Source organism: Camarhynchus parvulus, chromosome 3 (genome assembly GCF_901933205.1).
Source record: "Camarhynchus parvulus chromosome 3, STF_HiC, whole genome shotgun sequence".
NCBI classification, from domain to species: Eukaryota; Metazoa; Chordata; class Aves; order Passeriformes; family Thraupidae; genus Camarhynchus; species Camarhynchus parvulus.
The window spans coordinates 36022217-36047275 of NC_044573.1; the positions used below are offsets into that span (position 1 = coordinate 36022217).

General features: G+C 52.9%; 2 protein-coding genes across 4 annotated transcripts in view; one reads left to right on the top strand and one right to left on the bottom strand.

Annotated features, from left to right (window-relative positions):
* TJAP1 (tight junction associated protein 1) overlaps positions 1 to 12842 on the top strand; it is a 40345-nt gene extending 27503 nt beyond the window's left edge. For all 3 annotated transcript variants that reach the window (XM_030945849.1, XM_030945851.1, XM_030945850.1), the window contains 6 exons: positions 2989 to 3017; positions 3683 to 3844; positions 4516 to 4582; positions 6313 to 6420; positions 7113 to 7196; positions 8880 to 12842. In XM_030945849.1, the coding sequence (XP_030801709.1) occupies positions 2989 to 3017; positions 3683 to 3844; positions 4516 to 4582; positions 6313 to 6420; positions 7113 to 7196; positions 8880 to 10196 (1767 nt within the window). In that variant the 3' untranslated portion in view covers positions 10197 to 12842. The remainder of the gene's footprint in view (positions 1 to 2988; positions 3018 to 3682; positions 3845 to 4515; positions 4583 to 6312; positions 6421 to 7112; positions 7197 to 8879) is intronic.
* Positions 12843 to 14174: 1332 nt separating this feature from the next.
* On the bottom strand, positions 14175 to 20469 carry LRRC73 (leucine rich repeat containing 73). The gene is made up of 6 exons (XM_030945323.1): positions 20056 to 20469; positions 19427 to 19587; positions 18248 to 18370; positions 16949 to 17049; positions 16220 to 16403; positions 14175 to 14613 (listed from the first exon to the last, which is right to left on the bottom strand). The coding sequence occupies exons 1-6, from the start codon at positions 20325 to 20327 to the stop codon at positions 14543 to 14545; spliced, it is 912 nt and encodes a 303-aa protein (XP_030801183.1). The 5' UTR covers positions 20328 to 20469; the 3' UTR covers positions 14175 to 14542.
* Positions 20470 to 25059: the final 4590 nt, after the last annotated feature.

The window sequence follows — 25059 nt, forward strand, 5'->3', positions numbered from 1 at the left end:
AATAGGGTTTAGTTACACCGAGGCAGGCCAGCTTGAGCAGGCAGAGGGGTTTGAGGTTTGCAACCTGAACTTCTCCTCATCGTGGTCCCTGGAGTCCAGCAGTGAGAAGGAAGTGGCAGGGTGCAGAGCTGAGTTGAACCTCAAGAGCCAGACTGCCTCTCCAGCGCTTCAACGTGGTGGGAAGATGGGGCAGCGAAGTGGGAAGCAGTGCCCAAACCGCAGTCGTGGGCACCGCAGCAAATTTGTGAGCCGTAGCATGGAGACAGTTCTGGTGTCTGGAGATGAAAGACACCATCCCACTTGCTCCTTCAAGAGCAGAAGCCTGGAACGCTCACTTATATTTAAAGAGCCTCCTGAAGTCCTGACACCGAGGAAGTTTCGTGTCTCCTCTACACACCTGCCTCTCAAAGGGATCCTGAAGCAGACCAGCATGACTGGCTCATGCCCTGAGAGCTTGTGCAAGTCCCGCTCAGTGGAGATGCTTTGCCATGGTCGTGGCTCACGCAAATACAGTGATCCTGAGCTCTGCCTCAGCCCTGGGGAGAAGCGCTCCCTGGAGCAAAGCAGCAGCAGGGCTGCTGGTTCTGTCAAGCGCAGGGGGAAGCTCACAGAGGAAAAACTGCAGTTCTCCAAATTCCTGGATGAGATTACCCAGCGGGTGCTGAGTCCCAGCCGCTTGCGCTCACTGGGAGATACCAGGGGAGCAGAACAAGACCAGAACTCTCCCCGTTTTCCCAGAAGCTCCGTGCCAGAAGGCCAAGGGGAAGGTCGCCTAAAAGGGGTCAAAACCAAGCATGCAACTGAAAGATCTCCCTGCCCAAGCAGAAGAAAAGCAGAAAAGAAAAGTGAGGGGCTGGGAATGGCTTCGGGCCAGAGAAAGTATGCTGAGGAAGCTGAGAGAGCTTCCAGACTAAGAAAGAAACCTGTCCTTGGGAGGAAGGACAGTAAGGGAAAACTCCTTTCCTTGGAGAGAAGGGTAGTAGATCTATGTCAGTATGAGCTGGAGCAGCTGGCAGACGTGGGGCTGGCAGGGACATCCTCTGGGCAGCAGCATTCGCTGTCTTCATGGAAAAGCAGTGCAGAGGGCAGAGGGGATGAAAGCAGTCCCTGTTCACAGCTATTACAGCCACACCATCAGTGTGCTAAGCTTGGGCAGAAGCGTACAGTGGAGCCGAACTACCCAGAGAAAGGATCCTGCTCCACTCCAACATGCTGGAGTCGGGAGGAGGGACCTACCCCATCTAGATCCTCCCCTTCCTTCAACCTGGCACTAAACAAGGTAGGTGCCAGGGTCACCGACTTGCAGGCAGGGCTCTCACAAAGGCCAAACCCCTACCTAGATCTCATCTAGTCTGTAATGCCAGGGCAGAGACTGAGAGCAGGGCCCCCAGACCTCATGTTGTGTGTGCGTAATCACCAGAGGTTGTTCTCTGTGGGTGCCACTCATGGCTGTGCTAGAGGTTGGGTATATCTTCCTGGGAGTAACCAGCTTCCCTTTGGCCCCAGGAGTTAAGGAAGGTAGAAACTGGTGCTGTTCTCCCCACAGCAAACTTCCCAGGTGTTTGGCTGGAGGCCTTTCAGGCTGCTGAGTAGTAGGTGTGTGCAGGAGACGGGCAGCTCCGTTGTCAGGAGGTGCTGGGATGTTCCTAGTGTTTGTGTGTGCCCTGTGCCTTTCTGCCTCAGGGTACTTGATCTTTGTACGATGGCTGTTTCAGGTCCTTTAAGCTTTCTCCTCTTTCCTCTAGCCTGCTTTGAGGCAATGCCATTGCCTTGTATTAATAAGAATCACATTATCCCCTTTGCCTGGTCATATCATCTGCTGTTTGTGTATTTGTGGGGGCAGGGGAGGCAGTTGCTAGATAATTCTCTCTGAATTAACTGATTGCCATGTGGAGTCAGGAGTAAGAGAAGAATGGATTGATGCTTTGCCCTTAGGAACAGGAGGGTGTATGCAGGTGTTAAAGACCATTCTTTTAAAGTGTGAATTAATGAAGATAGCAGCCCCAAGATGTCTTAGGGCCAGAACTGGGATGGTGTACTTTATGGAATTGGTAGCAGCTTGGCTGTCTGACATGGTCTCTCAGCCCAGAGCTGACTGTGACACTTAATAGATTGTCTGAAGTGTGGCTGCACTTGGGTTTGTGAAGTGCTCCTGGTATCAAGCACCAAAAATAATCCATGGGCAGTTTGGACTTTGTTAGAATGGTCAGAGTCCTGGCTTTCACAAAAAAAAAAAAGTTGTTTCTACTGCTAATTAAAAATCTCCCAGCCATCCTGGCAGGCAGCAGCCATCTCATGGGTGAGCACAGAGAGTTCAGAATAGCTGAGCTGTGTGCTCTTGTCACTTATCTCTGTCTCCTTGTTCTGCAGGGCCCTGCTCCTGCTATCTCTGGGGATCTTGCCCATAACATTTTCTTTTACAGACTTTCCTGACCTTTAGCGTTTCTTCTACTATCCTAGTATAGTTACAGTGGCTAGTTTCAGGTCTGCAGAAAGAAACCTTTTTTTGCAGCACAGTCTGGGTCATATAATTGGTAGCCACATTTTTCAGCTCCCAAATGATTCTCACTCATGATTTTTGTGGGGCTTCAGGGCCCCACAAGTGATTGCTGCTGTGACTGTGTATGCTGGCCTGTGAGATTCCTGCTGCCCACCAGCTGTGGATGTGGAGGAAGCTGAAAGACCTGCTAAGGTGGTGATGTTACCAAAGAGATGCTGAGATTGCACCATGGGAGGGTAAAGTTACCTAACTTGTGTAGTGGTTTCTAGTCTTCTACCCTGAACCAGAACACACAGTGTGTTTTGGTATCACACAGCTGAGCAGTGTGTACAAATCCTTGTAGTTCTAAGCTTGCCTAGTATCAGCTGTCAGAGCAGGGGAGGAGGAGTCACAGCTAGGGTCTAGCAACCAAGACTGCCTTTTAGGACAGTGTGAGAGACCAACTCCTCTTCTAAAAGAATCTCACAGATGTTTTCTTCCCTGTGCAGGAACCCTTGACGGATGCAGAAAGGATGAAGTAAGTGTCCTGCTCCCCCTTTATGCCTGTCATACTGCAACTGTGTGGGTGCTGATTCCTCACATCCTGCTTGTGCCACCTGTGCAGTGAAGCTGACTGGCCCTGCAGGCTCCTCTCAGATCTTCAATCTTCTTGGGGCCGTGTGGGCAGAGCTTTGGTCTGTGCCTTGCCAACCTGCGCCTTGCATGTCCCTCCTACTGGAGGAGGAGGGAACATGGATCCCCAATGCAGGTGCAGGCAGAGAAGTTGGTGGGTGTGAAAGAAAGTAGATTAAGTCTTTAACAGAGATGGAGAGAGGATTTTTCCCTTCTATTCATCCAGCCTGGACTGGGATAAATTATTGATTGCTTTTCATTCATCAGTGAGGGATACTGGATCTGTGCAGCTCATCTGTCTTTATGCAAGCACTGTAACCTGAGAGGGAGCTGGGAGCCATGGCTGGCCAGCTGACATGTACTTCTTTGCCCCTGCTCCAAGAGTGTTTGCCTGTCTGTCCTGACAGAGATGTACCTCTTGCTTCATGCATTGGAGTCTCCTGAGCGTTCAGTTCCTGACTTCCTGAGGCCCCTGTGAGGGCTCTTGGGCCCTGGTGCAGGGGAGGGGGGTGCTGGTGTGGAATCCTCCCTGTGCACTCAGTGGTTCCTTGCTCCTGGTTCCTGCCCCAGGCTACTGCAGCATGAGAATGAGGAGCTTCGCCGACGGCTGACATACGTGACTAACAAAATGGAGGCAATGGAGAGGGAACTGGAGTCAGGTCAGGACTACCTGGAGATGGAACTGGGCCAGAACCGTGAGGAGCTGGAGAAGTTCAAGGACAAATTCCGTAGGTATGACAAAGAAAATGAGAGGAGTAGCGTTAGAAAGATCCCTCACACAGAAAGAAACCTTTTTTTGCAGCACAATGTGGGTCATTTAATTGGTAGCCACATTGGTAGCCAGATTCCCTCAGCTGGCGTGAGCAGGCTGTGCACTGTTGTGCAAATCAAAGGTGTGCTGCTTGAAAGGGTGCACCTCCAGACTCTAGGGGAGATAAAGGCTCTGCAGCCATTATTTCTTCCCAGGTACAGTGTAGGAATGTTGCCAGCATGAAAGGCTGATGACAGGGAATTCTTCGTCTGTTGGATGTAAGCATGTGTGCAAAAAAAGCCACTGGTGGCTGCAAGAAAATACATCATTGCTTCACCCGAAAAGTGCCTCAGTTAAAAATCAGTGCCAGTCACTGGTCATGAGCTTAGATGTGACATAGCTCAGGGGAGCCCTCCAAAGTCATCTACATCCCCTCCTACAGGATCCTTTTCACCCTGCCAGCCTCATCTTGGCTCCAGTAACTTGGGGTCTGAAAGCCATTGTGTATCAGAGGTGAGGCATAGTTAATATGCCTGGTTGTCTTAGTAGCAGTCTTTCTGAGTTCTGGACTTGGTGGTTTTCTTGGCACCTATGGAGCCAACTTGAGTAGGTGCCTGAAATCATTCCCAAGCATACAAACTTGTTTCTGTAGGTTGCAGAACAGCTACACTGCTTCCCAGAGAACCAACCAAGACCTGGAGGAGAAGCTGCATGCCCTGGTGAGTGCCCTATTAAATCACTAGAGAGATGAGATAGAAGAGACCAGTGTGTGTTAGGAGCAGATGGGGGAAGGGGTCCTGTCCTTACCCAGCAGATGTGGCAGTGGGTGAGGGATGAGATTCTGGCCATGATCATCTACTCCCCATGCTGGCTGGTGTCATGAGTGGTTTTCTTGATTTACTGAGCCTGTACTTGGTCATGCACAAGAGCTTCGGTTCCTCACAACATAATTGCATGGTATTCCATCATGTTGCTTCAGTCCCTCTCAAAGTGCCAGGGATGTGTCAGGGGTGGTCATCCTGGGAGGATGGGGGCAGTCAGAGCAGAGCCAATGTGCGTGTATGTCTGTTGTGTGCATTCATAACACTCATGGCTGTTTCTTTTCTCTCCCTCCCCTCTCTTTCTCTTTCTCCTCCCCACGCTGCCGCTGGCACACTCTGGGCGTACTCACCTCTCAGGCCTCTCTCAGCCAAAGCTGGATTTTTGCAGTTGCGTCTTTTCGTTTGTGTGTTTTTCTTTTTTCCTCTTTACGTGTCTCAGCCTGTTGGTCTCATTGTCAATGCTACATACCCCATCTCAGATGGAGGGGCCCCAGCCCTCGTCCAGCCAAGGGCTCACCTGGTATCCAGCGGCTGCCCGCAGATGCAGCAGGTCCTAGCTTGCAGGGCTCCATCTTAAGAGTGTTTGACTCTGAGCCAGCTGGAGCATGACATGTTGGGAAGTGGTGCCCATAAGCTGCAGCACTGCATAAGGTGTGGATGGCTGTGAGCCTTGTTTGCTCCCTTTCCTTCCCCTTCTGAGCTGTGAGCAGGCAAGTCAAATAGCTGAGGTGCTGATTGCCTCTGTGTAGCCCAGGATGAGATTTCTTTTGGTTCTAGAGTTTGAATTTCTTGGGTTAATATTCACCGCTAATTATTCGTTGTGCTGGTGCCTGAAGAGACTGCATACTGGTGAAGTACTGGCTCCCCTATCCACTTGCCTGTTGCTGTGCTGTACCTGTGATGCACAGCTGGCCCTGCTGGTCACAACACCCTTGGGCGGTTTGGAAGAACTTCTTGAGACAGCGACAGCTTGGTTGTTCTGAGCTGTTGTCCTTCTTTGCTGTTACTTCCGAGTCTCTGGCAGCCCTTACCTGAACTGTTAGGGAGTCTGAAGAGGCAAGGTTCCCTGCTTTATGGAGGACATTAGCTAAACTTCAAATGAAGCCACAGGTCCTTTAACTTACTAGAGCAAGGCTTAAACTCTTGCGAGATGGTGCCTCCCCCCTTTTGTCCATTCAGTATTGACTATTGGATCTTTTCAGGCAGTATTCTTGTTTCGGTTTCCCAAGGAAGGAGAGCTGGGTGTCACAATCTCAGAGGTCTTTGCTTTCAGTGGCAGGTTAGGATTGATCGCTCAAAACCACTAGCTTTTTGTGAGGCACCCTGGGAACCAGGGGCAGAGAGAGGAAACATGCTGGTGCTGCAAGAAGAGATACTGTGTTAAGGAGGTTCTGACTCAACCTCTTGTCTCTGTAGCTAGCAGAGCAGCTGGTCCCATTTGGCTTTTGGAATCACCTTCCTTTGAAGAGGGTTGTCTCCCTTGTCTGTGTGTCTGTCTGTCTGTCTGGAAGTTTTTTGTATCCCAGCTGAGTGTGTCATTGTGCTATGCTTGGGCTGAGGTGGGTGGTAAAGCCAGGTTCTGAGGTTCTGTGCTAGGAAGTTTTAAACCTGGTATTCTTGCATCCCAGATTAAAAAGGCAGAAATGGACCGCAAGACACTGGACTGGGAGATTGTAGAGCTCACTAATAAATTGCTTGATGCCAAAACCACCATCAATAAGCTGGAGGAACTCAATGTAAGTGTCACTCTGCAAATGGCTGTGAAAGTGTGTGAGGTGTGGGCTTTTCCTTTTGTTCAAAGTCATTAGTGTAAAGGAGCACATGAATGACTCCAATGTGTATGGATGTGCAGGAGTTGTACAGGATAGCAGGGACAGACAAACAGAAGAGGGTCTGAGGGGTTGAACAGGGAGGAATGGATCTTCAAGTTTGATGTATTTGCTCTTTTAAGCTTAGGGTTTGACTTGAGTCTGGGCTGTACCTAAGGAGGGGTCATTCACTCCAGAGCTGGGAGGGAGCTGATGCCTTTTCTACACCATTAATATAGAAGTTCCTGGATCCAGTGCTTGTCTCTATTAACTGCTCTCAGCTCCTTCCAATCTGTCTGCATCATTAGATATAGCTGAGCTGTGGGATGGGAGAGAAAAGGTGGGATTTTTGGGATGGTTAAAATCCCCAGAGGGAGTGGGGCTTGATACACTGACAGAGGGTATGCCAGGAGCAAGGACTGGAGTTAAAAGGGACACCATGGCTAAGTTGTAAGAAAATACATAAAAGTATGGGGAGGAGGGAATGGCAGTGCCCTCATGAACAATTCATCAGATGCCTCTTCTGGCTCTGTTCAAACAGTATCTAGTCAGTTGGTGCCTTTTTGGGTAAGAGTTTGGGCGAGTCTGACAGTGTTGCACACCTGTGCCCTCTCTTGCAGGAACGCTATCGACAGGACTGTAACCTTGCAGTACAGCTGCTCAAGTGTAACAAGTCTCACTTCAGGAACCACAAGTTTGCTGATGTGAGTAGTAATCCTGCTGAGGTGGGGAAGAAGGGCTCATGGGCTTTGACTGCATTTTGCTTTCTCCAGCTTTCTCCACAGGGCTGCTGGCCTCTCATCCTTCAGTCTCAGAGGTGGGGGGAGGTTCCTGTTCCCACTCCCACTGAGAAGGCAGCACAGAGCTTCTGCCAGCTCCTCTTTCATGAGAGCTTCATTTCACAGTTCAGCCAGGAGCTGTTATAAAAAGCACAATAACCTTGAACTTGATAGTCTGCTGGGTGCATGCTGGTAGCTGGCAGAGGACAGACCTCTCTCTTACTCTGCTCCATCCTTTTTCCTTCCTCTCCTGGCCACATGGAAGGTCTATACTGCTCATAAAAAGCAGCAGTAGTTTGATCCGATGACACTTATTACTCTGAGGAGAAATGTGTGAGGCAGCATTCAGGCTTTTCTAGGCCTTCTGAGCAGGAGAAGCTGGTGCCAACTCACTGCCCCCTGTGGGGAGGGATGAGGATGCAGGCAGCTCAGCTCATCCTGCTTTCATCTCCTTTCACATTAGTAGCATCAATTCTTTGGTTGAAAGCGTCGTCCAGGCTCTTAGCCCAGCTCTCTCTTTGCCATACCTCTAGTCTCTGTTCCTTCTTGTGTTCCTCTCAACAAAACTGCAGGCTTGTCTTTTTTAACTTAGCAGGTGACCACTTTGTCACCCTCCCCCACTGTGTCTCAAATTAGCACTCTTGAGGTCGGTGTATCAGTTACGGCTGGAGTAACCTTGACCTCTCTCCCAGCTGTCCCCCCTCTGGAGCTTTTGAATTCTGCCCCCCAAAGTACTGTGTTCCACATGGCTGCCACTGGAGGGGGTTTGGTGCTGAGCTGCTGTGCACACAGCCTGCCTCACAGCCAGCTGCTCTTATGCAGTGTGCCCTGCATGCCCAGATGTCAGTGCAGTTTCCTTCTGGCTGTGATGGGACAGACATCACTGTGCCACTGAGTGGCTTGGGGACCTCTGCTCTCCGTGCTTCACTTGCCTGTGGTGACCCAGGTGAGGGCAGCTTGGCAGGGCAGTGGGGAGAGCAATAGTGCCCATTTGCAGGATGATGGGTAGTGCTTACCCCCTGGTGAGACCCCAGTCCAACAACTTTGGTAATAAGCCCTATGTTTGTCTCTCCGAAATGGAGAGAGTAAGGGAGTGGGGTGATGTGTTGGAGTTGGTAGGAACACAGGAAGGCATCGATCCTCGTCTGCGGGCAGGCTGCCAAGGCAGCATGGCTGCAATTATGCATTCAGGGAGCACTGTGAATCTCAGCAGTGGGGGCTGTACAGTCACTTCAGTGCAACCACCCGCTGATTTTCCACAGATCAATAGACCCCTTCCTAGCATGTGCTGGCTGGGCCTTTTCTCTGTGCTCACAGGCATGTGAGACTGAGCCCATGTGCTGTCTTTACCTATTTGCTTTGCCACATGGGGCCTGTGAACCATGGCCTAGAAGCATGACCGCTGTGACAGCTACAGAGCCTTGTAAGTCACTCATGGGGCAGGTTTGCTTTGAAAAAAGATACCCTTCTGAAGTCAAGGTAGGTGAATGTTAGGGTCAAGATAATGACTACAAAATACACATGTAGCTTGGTTAGAAAAGGTGGATTATATGAAACTAAATTACTTGCATGGCAGCCCCCTTCTAATGTCCTTTTCCTTCTCCCTAGCTTCCCTATGAGCTGCAGGACATGGTGAATAAGCATTTGCACAGCGCGCAGGAGTCTGCAGGCCCTGGCCAAGAGGCAGCCCACACCTTGGCTCCATCTGATGTTGTGCCCACCTCAGTCATTGCCAGAGTCTTGGAGAAACCAGAATCTCTGGTTCTGAATTCAGCCAAGTCTAGCAGTGGCAGCTGTCCCATGGCTGAGGATGTCTTTGTGCATGTGGACATGAGCGGAGCCCTTCCTGATGCTTGCAACAGTGCAGGGCAGATGGGGAAGGAGGGAGGAGATGCAGGGAAACAGCAGAACGGTGGCTGCAAGCCGCAGAGTTGTGTGGAAAGTGTGCCTGAGGAGGTGCCTGCCTTTGAGAAGCTAAGCCCATACCCTACTCCCTCACCTCCCCATCCTATGTACCCAGGGCGCAAAGTGATTGAGTTCTCTGAGGACAAGGTAAGGATCCCAAAGAACAGTCCCCTGCCCAACTGTACATATGCTACGCGCCAGGCCATCTCCCTCAGCCTGGTGCAGAGCGAAGATGAGAGCTGCGACAGGCACCGGACACTCCCCAGCAGCCCTGCTTCTGAAGGGCACCGTTCAGCCTCCAGCTGTTCCTGCCAGCAGTCCCCCAAAGCAGCCAGGGCTCACGGCTCTTCTCAGAGCAGCCCATTCAGCAGCCCTCCCCAAATCCCGAGCGCCTTTGCCAGCTCTGCCAGCTCTGAGGAGGACCTGCTGGCTAACTGGCAGCGTATGTTTGTGGATAAGGCACCCCCCACCTCGGAGCGAGTGCTGATGAACCGCACGGCTTTCAGCCGTGACACGGCCCCCGAGCTCCAGAAGAGGTTCAGCCGCTCCATGCAGGAGCTGGGTAGAGCCGCCTCAGCTTACTCGGATGGTGAGGAGTCTGCACAGAGCTGCAGCTGGACCGTGAGCCGGGACTCAAGTGTGGACACAGACAGCACCGAGTCCAGAGCCCGCAGGAGCCATTTCTCCTCAGACTATGGTACAGATTTCTCCCAGGATGAAGCCCAGAAGCTGCTGCTTGAAAGCAGTGGAGGCACTGCTGAGCCTGAAAGCCCCTCACCAGAGAAGCACAAGGACTATGTAGACCTTGTCTTGCCTGAGAGCCCAGCTGAGGAGAGAGAAATGCTGCTCCAGGGAAACAAGGAGAGCAGCCAAGGAGGTGTCCAGGAGGAAAGCGGAGAAGGCAGGGTCAAGCCTCCTTTCAGTCGGCCGCACCGCAGCCCCAAGAGGATGGGGGTGCACCACTTACATCGCAAAGACAGTCTGACACAAGCCCAGGAACAGGGCAACCTTCTCAGCTGAGGCACAGCAAGAAGCAGCCATGCTTAACGGAGCTGTGGGATGCCCTCATCAGTCCACCTGAGGGAGAAGCCTCCCTTAGTACACTCCTCCCAGGGGAAATCTGCTCTGAGGTTTTATATTTATTCTCTTCTTTTGCTACCTGGAAGAGCTGGGATCTCCCTTCCCTGGCACCTCAGACCCTCAGTACAAGCACATGCAGTGTGCAGAAGCACACCCACTGCCCCAACACACTCACAGCTCTCTTCACAGCCTCACACTGGTGCCTGTACCAGAGCTAGTTCTTGGTACCCCTTGTTCTGGTGCCTGTGCCTCTTTTTGCTCTCATCCCCCTTCCCACTCAGGTACCTGAGGCCCTGGGAGCTCTCTTGTTGTTTCCCTGCAGCTGCTCTGCTCTCTTTTAACTTGTGCCAACAGAGCAGAGTGCCTGTGTGGTGGTGTCTGATTCCCTGGGAGCCCCAGCGGCTGTGAGTGGGGCACGACGACTCTCCCAGCAGACAGCTGTGTGCTGTGGGGATGAGCTGGGATTGCTGGTGTCTCATTTTCCTCCTGGGTTTTGTTTTCCCCAGCCACCCACTGGGTGGGTCTTCAGAATCTGCCTCTGCAGGTCACTGTCGTGTGTCTCCGTGGCTGGATTCGGCACCTGGTCCCCACTGAAGCAACGCACAAGGGGCTGGTGCTGTGCTGTGGGGCATGAGTGCTGCTTGCTGAGGTGGTTTGGGGAGGCAGTGCCTGCTGAGCTCTGGGGTTTGTGTTTGTGTGTCTCCTCCCTCACACCTCTTCCCCTGTTCTCTGTGCTGTTGTTTTGTTTGAATGGTGCTGATGCTTTGCTCTTGGGTGGGCTTCTCTCTTCTTTCCAAGCCTTTGGTTTTGGGGTGTATTGTTTTTTCTTTCCCCCACCCCTGCATAAACAGACACAGCCGTTGGCAGCCGGTCTGATGCCTGCACTGAGGGTGTGTTGAGGAGTCTCAGCTATCAGAGCTGCACTTCCATCTGATCCTGGCCTCCAGCCTGCAGAAACCCCTCCAGATTTAAGAACAAGGTTTTGCCCCAGGCAAGCAAGGCGTGAAGGATGCTACCAGGCTTTTCTGGGAAGGGCTTGGTGCAGGGCCAGCAGGGATGCAAGGGCAGCGTGCTGTAGAGCTGCTCCCTGCAGATGCACTACCTCATGGCTCGGCAGCAGCCCTTCACCAGGGTCTTCTTGCACGGCCCCTTCTCTGGGGGGCTCCAGGCTCTGGGGCCTCTCTTGGGCTTCCCTGCCTGGGTAGGGCTCTCTGCGTGTTTTTCCTAGCGTAGTGTAATACTGTGTGACTTTTCTTCTCAGTCTTGTGTGCTCAGTGTCTTGTTGGGGGGGAGGGAAGGGGAGAGTCTATAGATGTAGGTATTTTTTTGAGGGCTTACAAAGCCCAGGCCTCCTGTTTTAATTTTGTCCTGTGCCCTTGTCTGTCTGGTGTTTCTTGGCTTCCATGGGAGTGCAGGGCAGAGAACAGCCCAGTTCCCTTCACCATACCCCCTTCAAACCCTGCCCTCAGAGGCCTGCTGTCTGGTTTTTGAGTTGGGTTTGTGTTGTCCTCTCATCCTACACCATGTGGGCTCTTCATTGGGCTGGAGTAGAGCATCCTTCTCTCCAGGAGGGAGCATCTGTTCATATGCTTGCATCAAGACTTGCAGCCTAGAGCTGTCTGTGGGGCCTGCTCCCCTGCCCAAACCCCTGTCTCTGTAAAGGGCTTGCAGCTTGTAGCTGGGGCCAGCCAGGGCTTCAGCTTGGGCCTGGAGGCTCCAGGGCCAGTGAAGGGGAGCTGCAGGCCTCTGGCAAGCTGTGTAGGTTGTTTTATGTACCCTGGGCAGAGCTGCTGCCTACACACTCACCTTGTTTCCCATCTGGAACAGTTGTAGAGTTGGATGCCACCCTCTGGTGGGGAGGTGGGACTCAGTATTTCTCTGCAGTGTTCCGCTGTGCAGACAGGCTGAGAGTGGGAGCCTCCTCTGAGCCTGCAGAGTGTTTCTCCCCTGTCCCAAGTGTGGAGGGGCAGGGGATTGTCCTTGTGTTTGCTGCCATCAGCCACTCCACTGCTCCATTTCTTTTGTTCTTCTGCAGCACTGCTGTGGTTTTGCATCTGCAGCAGCTGCCAGATCCTGCCTCACAGATGTCACCTGGGGTTGGCTGCTCACTGAGTGAGCTGCTCTGGCTCTGAGGCTGCTGGTAGCCTGCAGTGGGGGAGGCATTGCTCCCCAGGGCTCAGCCCCATCTCCCCTGAATCCTGGCATGCCAGGCAGTGGACAGAACTCTTTTGCTGAGGCAGCTGGTGCTGATGATGCTGAACAGAGCTGGCTTCACTCTGCTTTTGGTCAAGGTAGACTGAAAAGCAAAACAGTGGAGGAGTGGCAAAGGTATGCCTACCACTTCACCAGACACTTGTGCTTTGCAGCATTAGGATGCTGGCAGAGGTTGAGGGGGACTGGTGGCCTCAAGCAGCAGCAGAGCCCTCTCTTGACCTGTGGGCATTGTGTCCTCTGCACTCCTGCCCACCTCCAGCAGTATTGGCTCTGGGGCCTTGAGCCCATCTGAGTTCCAGTGTCCCAACTCCAGACTGTTAATCTGTAACTAATGTGTTTTTTTCTGAGATTTTCAAACTGATGTATATTTTAAGACCAGAAATAAACTATTTTAAAAGTAGATGGCAATGGCTATATTGTACTTGATACTGACTAAGACCTGGACTGGAATGATCCTGAGCGTGTGAAGGTGTAGAGCTAGCTCCTTATGGTACAGTGTCCCAAGTTTGTTGAACTGTGTGTGCCACCCATTGTCTCATCCAGGGAGAGCGATCCTGTGACCTGTGAGCTGGCGCTGTAAGCACCCCTCAGTGTTATTCGTAAGATTCTGCCGACCCCATCTCACATACTTTACTGGCTGATCTGCCTTGGCCAACCTCCACATTCTCATCTAGCATAGGATAAGGTGTAGCTAATCCTTTTAATAGCTGTTGGTTTTCTTGGAGTCCCAGCTTTTGGAGTCACCTGAGAGTATCACTTCACTTCCGAAACCAGGTACCACACCCCCTTGCTGGGGTTCCTAAGAGGTTAATAATTCTAGATTCAGTATTTTGTGTGAGGAGGGAGGATTGGGGGTGACTGGACATACCCCAGTCAGGAAGCTCTCCAAACATGAGGCAGAGAGTTCCTGCAGGGTGCTGATACAGACAGTTGGAGGTGTTTCCTCTTCACGTTGAAGGGTGCTGCAGAGGTCACAGGGCTGTAATGAATTTTCCTCCCTCTCCCAAGTTAGGCTGCCTGTGCCTTTCTAAGCTGGCTGCATGCAAGCCTAACACTAGAAAGAGTGTCTTGTTTCTTTGTCCCCGTAATTAATGATTTTATTCCTTGTTCCCTTGAGTAGCAGCTGCTACCACAATTTAATCTTGCATCCTAATCTGCGCCTTGAAACACGATCTTCCTTGTCAGCAAGGGACGCCTGGCACAGCGCAGGCAGCGCAACCCACGGTGCTGCTGCGGGCTGAAGCCTTCACCAGGGTGTGCACGGCTGGTGTCCAGCTCCCTGCAGAGCTAGATTATCCCAGCCCGCTTCCTCCTGGCCCGAGGGAGGGCCTGGGGGACAGAAAATTGGGCTGTCACCGGCCTGTCCCCGGGCCGGGATCGAGTCGGGAGGCGCGGCACAGCCGTGAGGCGACGGGCGTGGGGCTGGCGCCCCCTGCTGGCGTTCCGGGCCCGCGGCTCCTGGCCTGGCCGGGCCCACAGCGCCTGCCCGCGCCTGGCACCTCCCAGACCCTGCCGGTACCTGCTGGCACCTCCCAGACCCTGCCCGTCCCTGTCGGCACCCCCCAGACCCTGCCGGTACCTGCTGGCACCTCCCAGATCCTGCCCGTCCCTGTCGGTACCTGTCGGCACCCTCCAGACCCGGCCCGGACCTGCCGGCGCCCGCCCTCCCAGGGTCGCACAGTGGCGGAGGCGGACGCTGCCAAGTGGTGCCACCACATCTGTGACCTTTATAAAAGTCTCATCACGACAGCAGTACAAGCGATAGAAAGGACATCTCTTATACACATCTGAATAGATACAGCCTGCGTCCTGCGGGCGCAGCCGGGCGTGGGGGTGGCAGGGCGGCGTGAGCTACACATGCGGCGACGGGGACAATCACAAGCGGCCGACGAGGCGTGTGAGGACACAGAGACGTGTGTAGAGACTCGCTTGGAGCAGGCTCCTGCGCTCAGAGCCCAGGGAGGCATCGGCAGGAGGTGAGATGTGTGACGAGAGGGCTGGGGGAGCCCAGCCGAGGCTGGGGCTGGCGGTGCACGGCGCTCTCCTCGGCAGAAGCAGGCAGGGTAGCCCAGCTACATTTCTGTTTCTGCTAAGAGGCTGTCACCGAGGCCTGATGTCATCAGGACCATCTGGGAGCTGGAATCTGTGTGGAGAGACAGAGAGAACCATGAGCCATTCGGGCTGCTGGAGAGCACAGGGCTGTACTCCAGATCCAGAGGTGAGGATGAGGCATTAAAACACAGCAGGGTGGGAAGAAAACTGCTGAGAGAAGTGGGAGATTAAGTAGGAGCTAGGCCTGCTCTGGCTACACAGCAGAACAGAATCGATTTTTGGGGAGGGGGAGAAAGCACAGACAGCAGCAAAAGGCCAGAGGAGCATCAGGTCTGAGTACCCCCAACATGCAGGCGATCCTGGCTGCACTGGCCCAGCCGTGCCCTCACCCAACCCTGCACAGGCCTTTAAATCTGCACTCATCGAGTGTTTCTCAGTAGAGAGACAGTGTCCAGGTGGGACAGGCTTCAGGCTGCAAGCCAGCCAACACCACACAGGGTGGTGGTGTTGCCTTCCCAAGAGCAGGGAATGCTGTAGGCAATCAGCCACGTTACAGCAGCAGAGGCCTGGAAATACTGACTTTTTGCACTGCATGAATGGAGGGTTTGTGCAGCCCTCCCCTGCCTGCCTCGGGGAGGTGAGGGCAGCTTGCTGGCTCTGCCATGGCTCAGAGCCACAGCCAGGAACACTGCGACTCTCCCCACAGCAAGTGAATCAGCTGCAAGGAGAATGGGCCTGCATAGCAAATAAGAAACTTAGCAGGGTACCAGTTTCCCATCCAGAAGCCTTTTGAAACTGAAAAAAACGCCTGTTTTTTCCTGGGTGGAAGGGAGGAGATCTCTAATAGAAGTCCTGCACATTCAAAACTGCTGCAGGGGAATCTCTATTTCAGGAATCAATTTCTGGAAGCAGGATCCAAAACTTGGCCAAACTGTCACTAAATTATTTTTATGGGTTTAATAGATGAGGATCCATATGTTTTGAGGCTCAAGGATTGGTTGTGCTTGTCTACTGGTAGTCTGAGAATTGTGAGGGGTGAAGGACAAATGAAGGTAAAAAAAAAAGCAAACCCTCAAACCAGCTGGATCACAAAGTAGGCATGACAAAATACAGTATCATACATGCAAACTACACAGAACAGGCTACTGCTATCTCTGTAACACACCTTTTTTCCATTACAAGCAAGAGAAAGACAGTGGCACCTGGCTAACCCTTCACATGTTTGGGACATAGAGATAGGAACAGCTGATGCTGTGCGGATTGCAAAGAGGTTCTGGAAACAGTGAGGAATGACACAACTTTTGGCTAGGATATCTGGCAAAGGCTCCCAAGATCTTTAATATTCCTGCCCTTGAGTTTTAAGACTTTCAGATTTCATTCTGCAGTATCAGGAGAAAGCCCCAGAGGTACCGTTTCCACTCTTTGCAGCAGCCGCATTGTCCTTGGAGGCTGCCTTTCCTCCTGTGAGGAGAGAGGCGCAGCAGATGCTGGTTAACATGAAGGTCATGCCTGGAGGTGTATGTATTCCATGGAGGTTGTATGTATTCCATGGAGGTTGTATGCATTCCAGTTCATGGGGAAAAGGGACAGGCACATTTACCAACCCCATTGCAAGAGGCCAGTGCTGCTGGAAACACCCGAGACACCCCAGGAACCCCTCAGCTCCTGCCCTCCAGCCCAACTCCCAGAGCTCTTACTGTTCTGGCAGATCCAGGGGTTCTTCTCCCTGGCTGTGACTTCATGGACCTCCGTCTCCTCCTCTTCCTCGCCCTCTGAGAGAAGATCAGAGATCTGCTGCTGCAGCTCAGGACTAATGTTGTTCTCTGCCAGGATGAGTGTCCGTAGGGCTGTGGGGTAATTCTCTACCATGTCCAGCAAGGTCTAGGGGGAAGAGTAAGATAAACAGGCTGACAAGCATCACAAGGGCTGAGCAGAAAGAATGTCAGTGCTTTGTCTCCCTGCAGACTTCAGCCCTCCTCTCCTTACTTCTACCTTCCCTTGACCTCCCTTCATTAGGCTTTATGAGAGACTGAGGACTTCCCATCTTCCTGTGGGAAGAGCTGAGTTTGGATGTTCTGGCTCTATCTAAAGAAGAAGGGACTGCTCTACACTGTTGCTGTCACATATCCAGGTCCATTCCCTCTTACCACTAGAAGCTAGAGATCTGAGAATCTGTGCAACTGAGTCTCAGCCTGTGTTTGTCCACAGAGATTTAGTTCTGATTCTCAGCCAAAAATCCAACCTCATTTCTTCCAAGAAAACAGCCAGGGGAAAGCAAGAACGCCCCTGGATGCAGGGAGGGAAGGGGGTGCATATGGACTCCAGGTGTGGTTGGAGGCAGGTGTGGGTCCTGGGCCTCTGCAGACACCCCAGCCCTGGGCCCTTGAGGTGTCGGTGATGCTGCAGAGTAATTGTGAATTGCTCACCTGAGCTGACTGGTTGGTAAGTCCTGTTCCCTCCAAGTCCAGCACTTCGAGGGTTCGGCTGGAAGCCACAGCCACAGCGAGCATCCCGGCTACCTGGTCACCTGTGGGAGGAGCACACCAGGGCTGTCAGCAGAGCCTGCCTTCCCTCTGTAATGCCACATGCCCTCATGTGCCTGAGGCTGCCAAGGGAACATCCTCTGAGAATTTCTGCCATCAGACAACCTTCCAAATCTGTTACCTCATGGTGGGAAAAAAAGCTGTTAACAGAGAAAAGAGACAAGGAAAGGTGCGCCATTTTGTGGTTATGGGAGCAGTCACTGATTATCAGGGGAACACTGTGAGATTGGTTTTATTCCCCAAAGAACCATATCTTCCCAAATCTCCTTTCTACTCAAGGAGGCAAGGGCCTTTAACAGTCCCTGTAAGGGCATCCCAGACAGAGAATAGGAGCTGAATACTTCAGTCTAGGGAAAGGCTGGAGTCAGACAGAGGATTCTGCACCAGCTGGCAGACTGCCTCCCTGGAAAGGGGGTAGACTTTGATGGGGGATGCAGCAGGATGAGGAGCATTGAAAATTGATGTTGGTGAAGAGACAAGACTCCAGAATGTGTTCTGACATTCTCTGTCGAATGTCAAGATGCCATACAACCGTGACACCTTCTCTTGGAACAAAACCCAGCCTGCTGTCAAGTAACACCTGGGGCTTTTCCTGTTCAAGAGGAGGTACCTGGTGAGAGAAGAGGGCCTGGGGGAGGCTCTGCTGGCAGACAGGTTGAGGAGGGAAGTGTCATCCTGATGCTCAGGCATGGCCCAATCTCCTCCTCACCACCTTGCAGCAGAGCAGGAGAGAGTTTGTTTCTATGGCAACGAGTGCCAGGCTCTCCTCCTCCTCCTCCCTGCTCCCCCAGGAAGATGAAGGGGGGAGCGCGGGGACATACTGCATCTGCCAAGCCAGCTTCAGCGCCCAGGGCTTCAGGGAAAGGGGAGATGTGGAGGGTCAAGCGTGACGACAAAGGCGGTGGAGTGGGCAAGGCACACCCTCCTTTCTGCACCTCCCCACAGGGCATGTGGCCACCTCACACAAGCAGAGCAGTGACTGTGGCTTCTCCTAGAGCTGAAGGTGCCTGGCAGGGTGAACTTGCTGCTGGGGAACGGAGGGTACCTATGCAAGGAACTGCCCCATCCTGCTGTTGATGCTCTACAGCCTTTCCAGAGCTTGGTCCCTGCCCCCCACTGGTGCAGGTCACACAAACGCTGAGAGGCAGGAGTGCTCCTCCTCCTCCCCGGCCCCCAGCTTACCTAGGGGGTTGTAGTCCAGGTTCAGCACACGGAGCTGTGAACTGTGAGCCACTGCAATGGCCAGGCGTCCCCAGCCTTTACTTGTGATGCCTGGGTTGGCGCTCAGTGTTAGCTCTTTGAGGCCTGGAGAAGAGAGAGAAGCCAAACCAGAGCCTTAGGGTCCCCAAAGCAGTCGCAGGAGGACTTGTTCAGCTCACCAGAACAGCTTTGGGTTGTGTCCCCTGTACTCTGTAGGGCTTAAGGGCTTGGTTTGCTCTGACAACTGTCATGACATATTTCAGTGATCAGTGAAATATTTCACTGCCTTCAGCTGTGGCCCTTCATCTAACCGTGCTGCAACTGCCCCATTTATCTGCCCTCCCAACCTGCATCCTGCTTACCCTAAATAGCAAACACAATGGAAAACACAATGGACACTAAGGGGTGTGTGAGACAACTGACTGGGCAAAGAAGGTGGCATGAGGTGACAGGCTGGAGAGAGGATAACAGGGACAGTAGGCTCCAAAGCCTGCACCTGAGAGGTGTGGCCAGCAGAGATAACAGCATCAGTGGCATTGTGCACGCACAGAGGAGGAGGTGCTGGGAAAAGGTGGAAAGCACTTTGAGAGTCAGAAGAAAGGAGTGGTATTACCTCAGCACATGCCAGCTCTCAGCTTGAGTGGGTCACTGGCCTCACACCACCAAAGATCATTCCCTGCAAAGACCTGAGTCTTGGCACGAAGGCTGTGACCATGCAACTACACACTCACGGGATGCACCGCAAGCAGAGACAACTCCCAGGCCCTGATAATAAAGCTGAGTGCTGAGGTAGGGGCGTACAGGATATTTATCTACAGTGATTATCAACACACAAATGCAAAATAATAAATTCCAAGTCCAAGCTGTCCTCTCCTCCAGTTTCAAATGCTGCTGACATGAACCAGAAGCAACCTGTTAGTCCCTGAGCTCCAAACTGCCAGCAGGACAGATCAGTAGTAGAAAGCCCAAACCTGCCCAAGGGAACCACTCATCTATTGCTTGGCTTATCTGCTTTTCTTAAGTTAGAGGAAAGAAATCCTTAGCCCTGGCAAACCATAGAGCTTGCCTCCTCCTCCAGGGCTGAGGATTTAGTGCTGCATACATCTGACCTATGTGAAAGCTCCACCAGTCATTGAGCAGCCCACAGCCCCTGGTGCTTACCAGACTTGGCCCCATCAGGCGGCAGGAGCCCACAGATAAGGTTGATGCCTTCATCACCCAGCATGCAGTCTCCTAGATCCAGAGCCACCAGCGAGGGGTGGATGGAGAGAGCAGGGTTGAGGAGGGCCAAGCCTGCATCTGTCAGGGGGCTCCCATGGAGGCTGTGCAGGTAAAAGGGAAAATTACTACGGAGGCTTCTTCCTGGGGCTAACTAACCTGACAGGGAGGAAGAAGCAGACAAAATGAGGTGGATGACTAATACTAACCCCAAGTGGGCAAAAAGCTTTGGAAAGCCTCTGTTGTTAGGGTTGTCTGGCCGCTACGGTGGCCCTTCTCTCCCGGCCGGGACGAGGGGCGCAGGGGATGCCAGCATTGAAGGGGCAGCCCCACCACGGGGCTGGAGGACCGAGACTGAGAGGCAGGGCCGTGCCCAGCCGGCGGGGGCAGAGGTGGCTCCCTCCCAGCCAGGCAATGGGCAGGGGCTTATCCTCCGCAGCATCAAGGGCATTTTCCCTCCGACAAGACTCAAATTCAGGGACTGGCCCCGAGCTGATCGTCCCCCGAAAGAGCCATCCCCGCCCGGGAGAGGGCCGGGACGCCCTCGGCAGCCCCCGCCGCACTGTACTCACAAGAGGGACTGAACGGAGCGGTTCGTCTTCAGGGCCTCGGCCAGCTGCTTGACGCGGTTGATGTTGGAGACGATGCCCAGGTTGAGGTTGAGCTGCGCGAGGGAGCGGGACTCGGCCACCCCGCGGCAGACGTGCCCGAAGTCCCGCTCGGAGAGCTGGCAGCCCCGCAGCGACAGCAGCCGCACCGAGTTCTCCCGCAGGCTCTCGCAGATGTCTCGGATCTCCGCGCCCGACAGCGTCTCCCCGGAGATCTGGATAGACCCCGGCAGCATCTTCCCCCGGCTCGGAGCGTCGCCGATCCCGGGGCCGCGCAGCCCGGGGCAGAGCCGGGGGAGAGCCGCGCTGCGCGCTGCGGGCCGGGGCGGGCAACGCCGCCGCCGCTGCTGCCGCCGCCGCTGCCGGGCAGTCCCGGCCCGGCCCACCGCGGCCCCGGGGGCGGCACCGCGCTGCCTCACCGGCGGCCGCCGGGCCGCCCCGCCCGCCCGGCGGGGCGGTGTGACCCAGGACAGCCATCGGCGGGGGCTGATCCGCACCGGGACGCAGGGTCGCGCCGCCCCGCAGCGCCGGGCGGGGGCCGGGCAGCGCCGCGGGTCCCCGCCCCGCTCCGCCCGCACCTGCCGGGCCGCCCCGCCTTCCCCCGGCCGCCGCTCCCAGCCCTCCTCCCCGCCCGGCCAGCGCCTCCCCGCGCGACGGAGCGGCCTGGAGGGGGGTCCGGCATCCCTCATCCCACCCCGGCATCCCGGGCCCCGACGCCACTCAAAGCCTGCGAGGGGCGACGGCAGCGCCCGCTGGCACCTGCCCGCTGCCCTGAGGAGATGGCGGGGCCAGGGCCGGCCGGGGTCGGTCTCCGACACTGGGGGTGCAGGAGGGGAGGGAGGGTGTAAGAAGCACCTGGGAAAGGCTCTCCATGCCAGCTCTGCTCCCACCTGGGAAAAGGGGCCCAAGCCATTGGTGCACTCTGGGTGCTTGGTCCGAGAAACTGTGGTGTTCCATGGCTTCAGTTGCATTTAATACTTAAAGTCGCTAAACCTGAATCCTCGACCCATGACTTAGTGGCGAGGTCAGTCTGATCTGCTCCTCACGGCCCAGAGCGTGCAAGAGCCAGTGCCTGGAGGCAGCTGCCTGGAGGTGAAAATTGGAGGGCTGGGGAAGGCCCACAAACTTCCTTATCCCTGAGCACACAGCCTCTGCCCTCAGCCTGACCTGAGGTATATGGGGCACACCCCACCTCCTGCTAATTCACAGGTATGGATCACAGGGATTTGTCCCCTCTCTCCCCATTGAGTAATCCTGTACTTGGAGAAATAGGAAGCAGGGCCCCTGCGTTTTCAACTTCACTGAGCTGAAAAAGGAAGGCAGTGATGTGGAAATTAGGTTAAACCGCCTAAGTAGGCAGCTTTCTGCACGTAACTAATCTGGCTGCTGCATATAGCAGTGCTCAAATGAATTCCAGCCCAGTGGGTAACACTGGAACAAAACCAGGCTCCTCTGCTTGGTTTGCAGGCCAGGGCCCAGGAGAGGGGATGGAAAGGGAATAGAAAAATAAGGTGTGGAGGGGGATATGGAGCACTTCTCCTCCATTGAAATGGAGGAGCAGATCACCTGAGCTGAGGATGCATGTTAGGTCCTGGGTGGGTAAGGGGAGCAGCAGCTTTAAGACATTGGCTTGAACTCCCAATGTGGGTATCACCACACCCTTTGAGCAATCCATGGCTGCTCTCTGGAGTACCTACACAGCCTTCTCTTTCTTTACCTGTTGCACAGAGATGCATGACCTTGATACTGTTCTCCAAGATACACCAAAACAGACCACTGGCCTCGCAATTCTTCTGTGCTGCAATACTAGCAGCAGCTGCAAGCATCCAGATGTGGTACAGCTGTGGTACTGTGGCTTTCAGAAAAGCAGCAGCTCATCTCTAAGGTCACATTAAAAGACCCAGGTGAGAATGTGATCCTACATATTGTAGGATGGTGAGGGACAGAAGGCTGTGTTTCAGAGTTATAGGGAGGGGGTAGCCAAGAAAATCTCAGCTGCTGCTACTGCATGCAGGTCAACTAGAAGGCCACACTCAGACTCACCTCTCAGTTACCTCCAGGCACTACTCAACCCACGCTTTTTTAAACAGACTATTATTAGGGAGGTGCTCAGAGGAGAGCCCTTGGGACATGTCCCACTTCCATTGCAGCAGCAGTCCTGAAACATTGATGAAGATGCTCTAGTGCCTCTTCACTGCCTGTTGTCAGGAGCCATAGCACATTGAGGAGACAAGTATCCCACCTACTTTATGCTCAATTCATTGAAAAACTGCCACAGGAGCTAATGGTCCAAAGCTTTGGCTCACCAAACCTATTGCAGGGCTATGCAGAGGGGACTTTGGCAACGCTATTTTGTGCAGAACTAGGTATTTCTTCCTTGTCACATACAGTTACCCAGCAGGTATGAGGAAGGTCATTTATTGTTTACTTACTGGGGACAGAAAGAGTGATGCCATTGAGAGTTAACACATAAACAGAGAAAAACAATGGATGAACAGCAACTACAGTGAGAGTAGACACAGGAAACAAATGGGAGAAGAAAGAGCCTACCCGTAATCCAAAATCACAGCTAAGGTGACCATTAGTGCAAAAAGGATAGACTGTAAGAAGAGTTGGACACTCAGGTACTGCATAGGAGAAGAGGAGGTCATAGATGCTTTAATATTAATTTTCAGCTTTAATATACAGCTTTCTCTTTCTAATCTGACAGCTTTGTATGTTTGTTCCATATTTAATAAAGAGGGGTTTACACAGAGCTACCTTTACTCAAAAGGGGGAAATGATGAGTGGGTTATTTCAGGTTTGCTGCAAAGGAGAAGGGTGAAAATTATTTGAGATTTGCTGCAAGAGCTGTGGCAGGAAACAAAGACAGAGATAGTATTGCACGGCAGGGTTGTAAGGCTTCTTCTGCTAACTAGAGGACTTGAGTAAGCACTGAGATGCCCTCCCACAAGGACTTCATTAAGCCTGCTTGCTCAGCATGCTCCCTGGAACTGCAGCATGCATGCATTTCTCTGAAAAAACACGTCCTTCTCTGTCAGTGAAAGGCAATGCTGAAGCTCTCAGCTGAGCACTGAATTTCTGGCAGTAAAGAACAGTTCAGCTTCCAGCTGCTGCTGCACAAAGAATTAATCAGGGCTGAAGAACTGGAGCAGAGCAAGCCCCACAGGTTCCAAGAGGGTGGTTGGTTGTCACCCTGATCATGTCCCCAGCTGACACAACACACAAGCTGCTCAGGGGAAGCATGAGGAGTTTGCTCACTGCTCTCTTCTGTGCTTTGAGTGAAAACACAGGGCACAGCTTCACCCCTCTGGTTCAGCTGAGTGGCTCAGTGCAGGAGGGAGCACAGCTGTTCTACAATTCTGTCATAAATCAGCAATGGTACAAGTTTGGTGCAGAATGATTTTTTCTTCTCAGCTGAACTTACTCCAGTGACAATTGTCTCTTTCTCCTTTCCATCCCCTCCTGCCAGTACTTCCAGAGTTTGCACCAAGAGAAATGGATCCATTCTAGGCTGCCAGGGCAAGAACTTGGAATTAGAAACAAACCTCCCATGGAGATATAAAGAGGGAAATACTAGAAGCAGCATTACAAACTAACATTTCCATTTTGTCAAGTTTTGAAGTAATAGAAATTCTAGGAGCTTAAAGTGGTTCAATTGGTCCAAAAAACCCCACGGAGACTACTATCCAAAATAATTAACAGTTCCCCCAAGTAGCTTGCTCTGAGTGCTGTTCCTCAGCCAAAATGTTTCCCGAGGAAGGGGGTCAGGAGGGGAGAAGAGAGTGAAGGAACCTGTTACACATGTGATTGTTAGCAGAGAAGCTTTTTGCTCTTGAAAGGGGAACAAATTATGAATGTGGGAATAAGCAAATAGTGGAAAGTAGGTCTGTGACTGAAAATAATCAAGTCCTGTCCAGTGACATTTTTTTCAACTGAAGCAAATGAAAAACCTGATTACACTAGCTGGCACTGTCTTCCTCTCTTTCACTGCACCTGGGCACTAGTCTGAATGCCACTACAGCTGCATCCTCTCCCATTAATATCAACAAGGGACCAAAGAGTGCAGTTCTGATATACTGCCTTGTGCACTTGTGGGCACACCAAGAAAGGGCCATATCCTGGGTTTTTTTCTGCCTGAGTTTAAAGACGACCTTCTCTGAGGGGTGGCTCCTCTCCCCCAGACATCCAGAACCACAAGGAGAGAAAAGATGAAAGCAAACCAATAGAAGTTTGAGCAGAGCGGGAAGGCTGAACTACTCAGTTGTGAGTTACTGCAGTGCAGGTAAGCCTAGACTGGGCTGCTCTGCTTACCCATCCTTACTGGAGATTTCCTGCATCAATACACTGGAGATTAATATGGCCACTCCATTTCCATTACACACTCTGCTATTTCTCCTTTGTTAAATGGAAACACCAGAGAAAAGCTTGCCAGAGACTCTCAAGGCCCCAAGAGTCTTTTCAAACAAAGGCCTAGACTCAGCTTGAAAAGCCAGGCAGCGCACAGCAGAATGGGTGTCTGGGGAGCAGAATGCCACTCCTGCCCAGAGGTGACAGTCTCATGGCTGGGAGACATGAGGGTCAGCAGCACAAGGGTGGGCTGAACTGGCCTCCTCATAGAAATATCCACTGAAAACCGTGCACAAACGTGCTGCCCTGCATGTCCCACAGAGCAACATGGCAGAAGGGTGGCAGGAACAAAGGGTATAGTGAAAGCATGGGGAGAGATACATTTCTGACATCCAGAGCAGAAGGGATGCTGAGGTGAGATAGCAGCTTGGACCAAGTGAAGAGAGAGGGAGCAGTAGGGAACATGACAAGAAAAGAGCATGTGGTTAAACACTGTGCTGTTCCTGAAAATCACCAGAGAAAGTGAAGTTCCTGTGCCTTTTGAACTACTATGCCTTTGAAAAAGGTGCCCAAAACAGGACATGTATCACAGAACATTTGAAGAAGGACAGTAGAAAA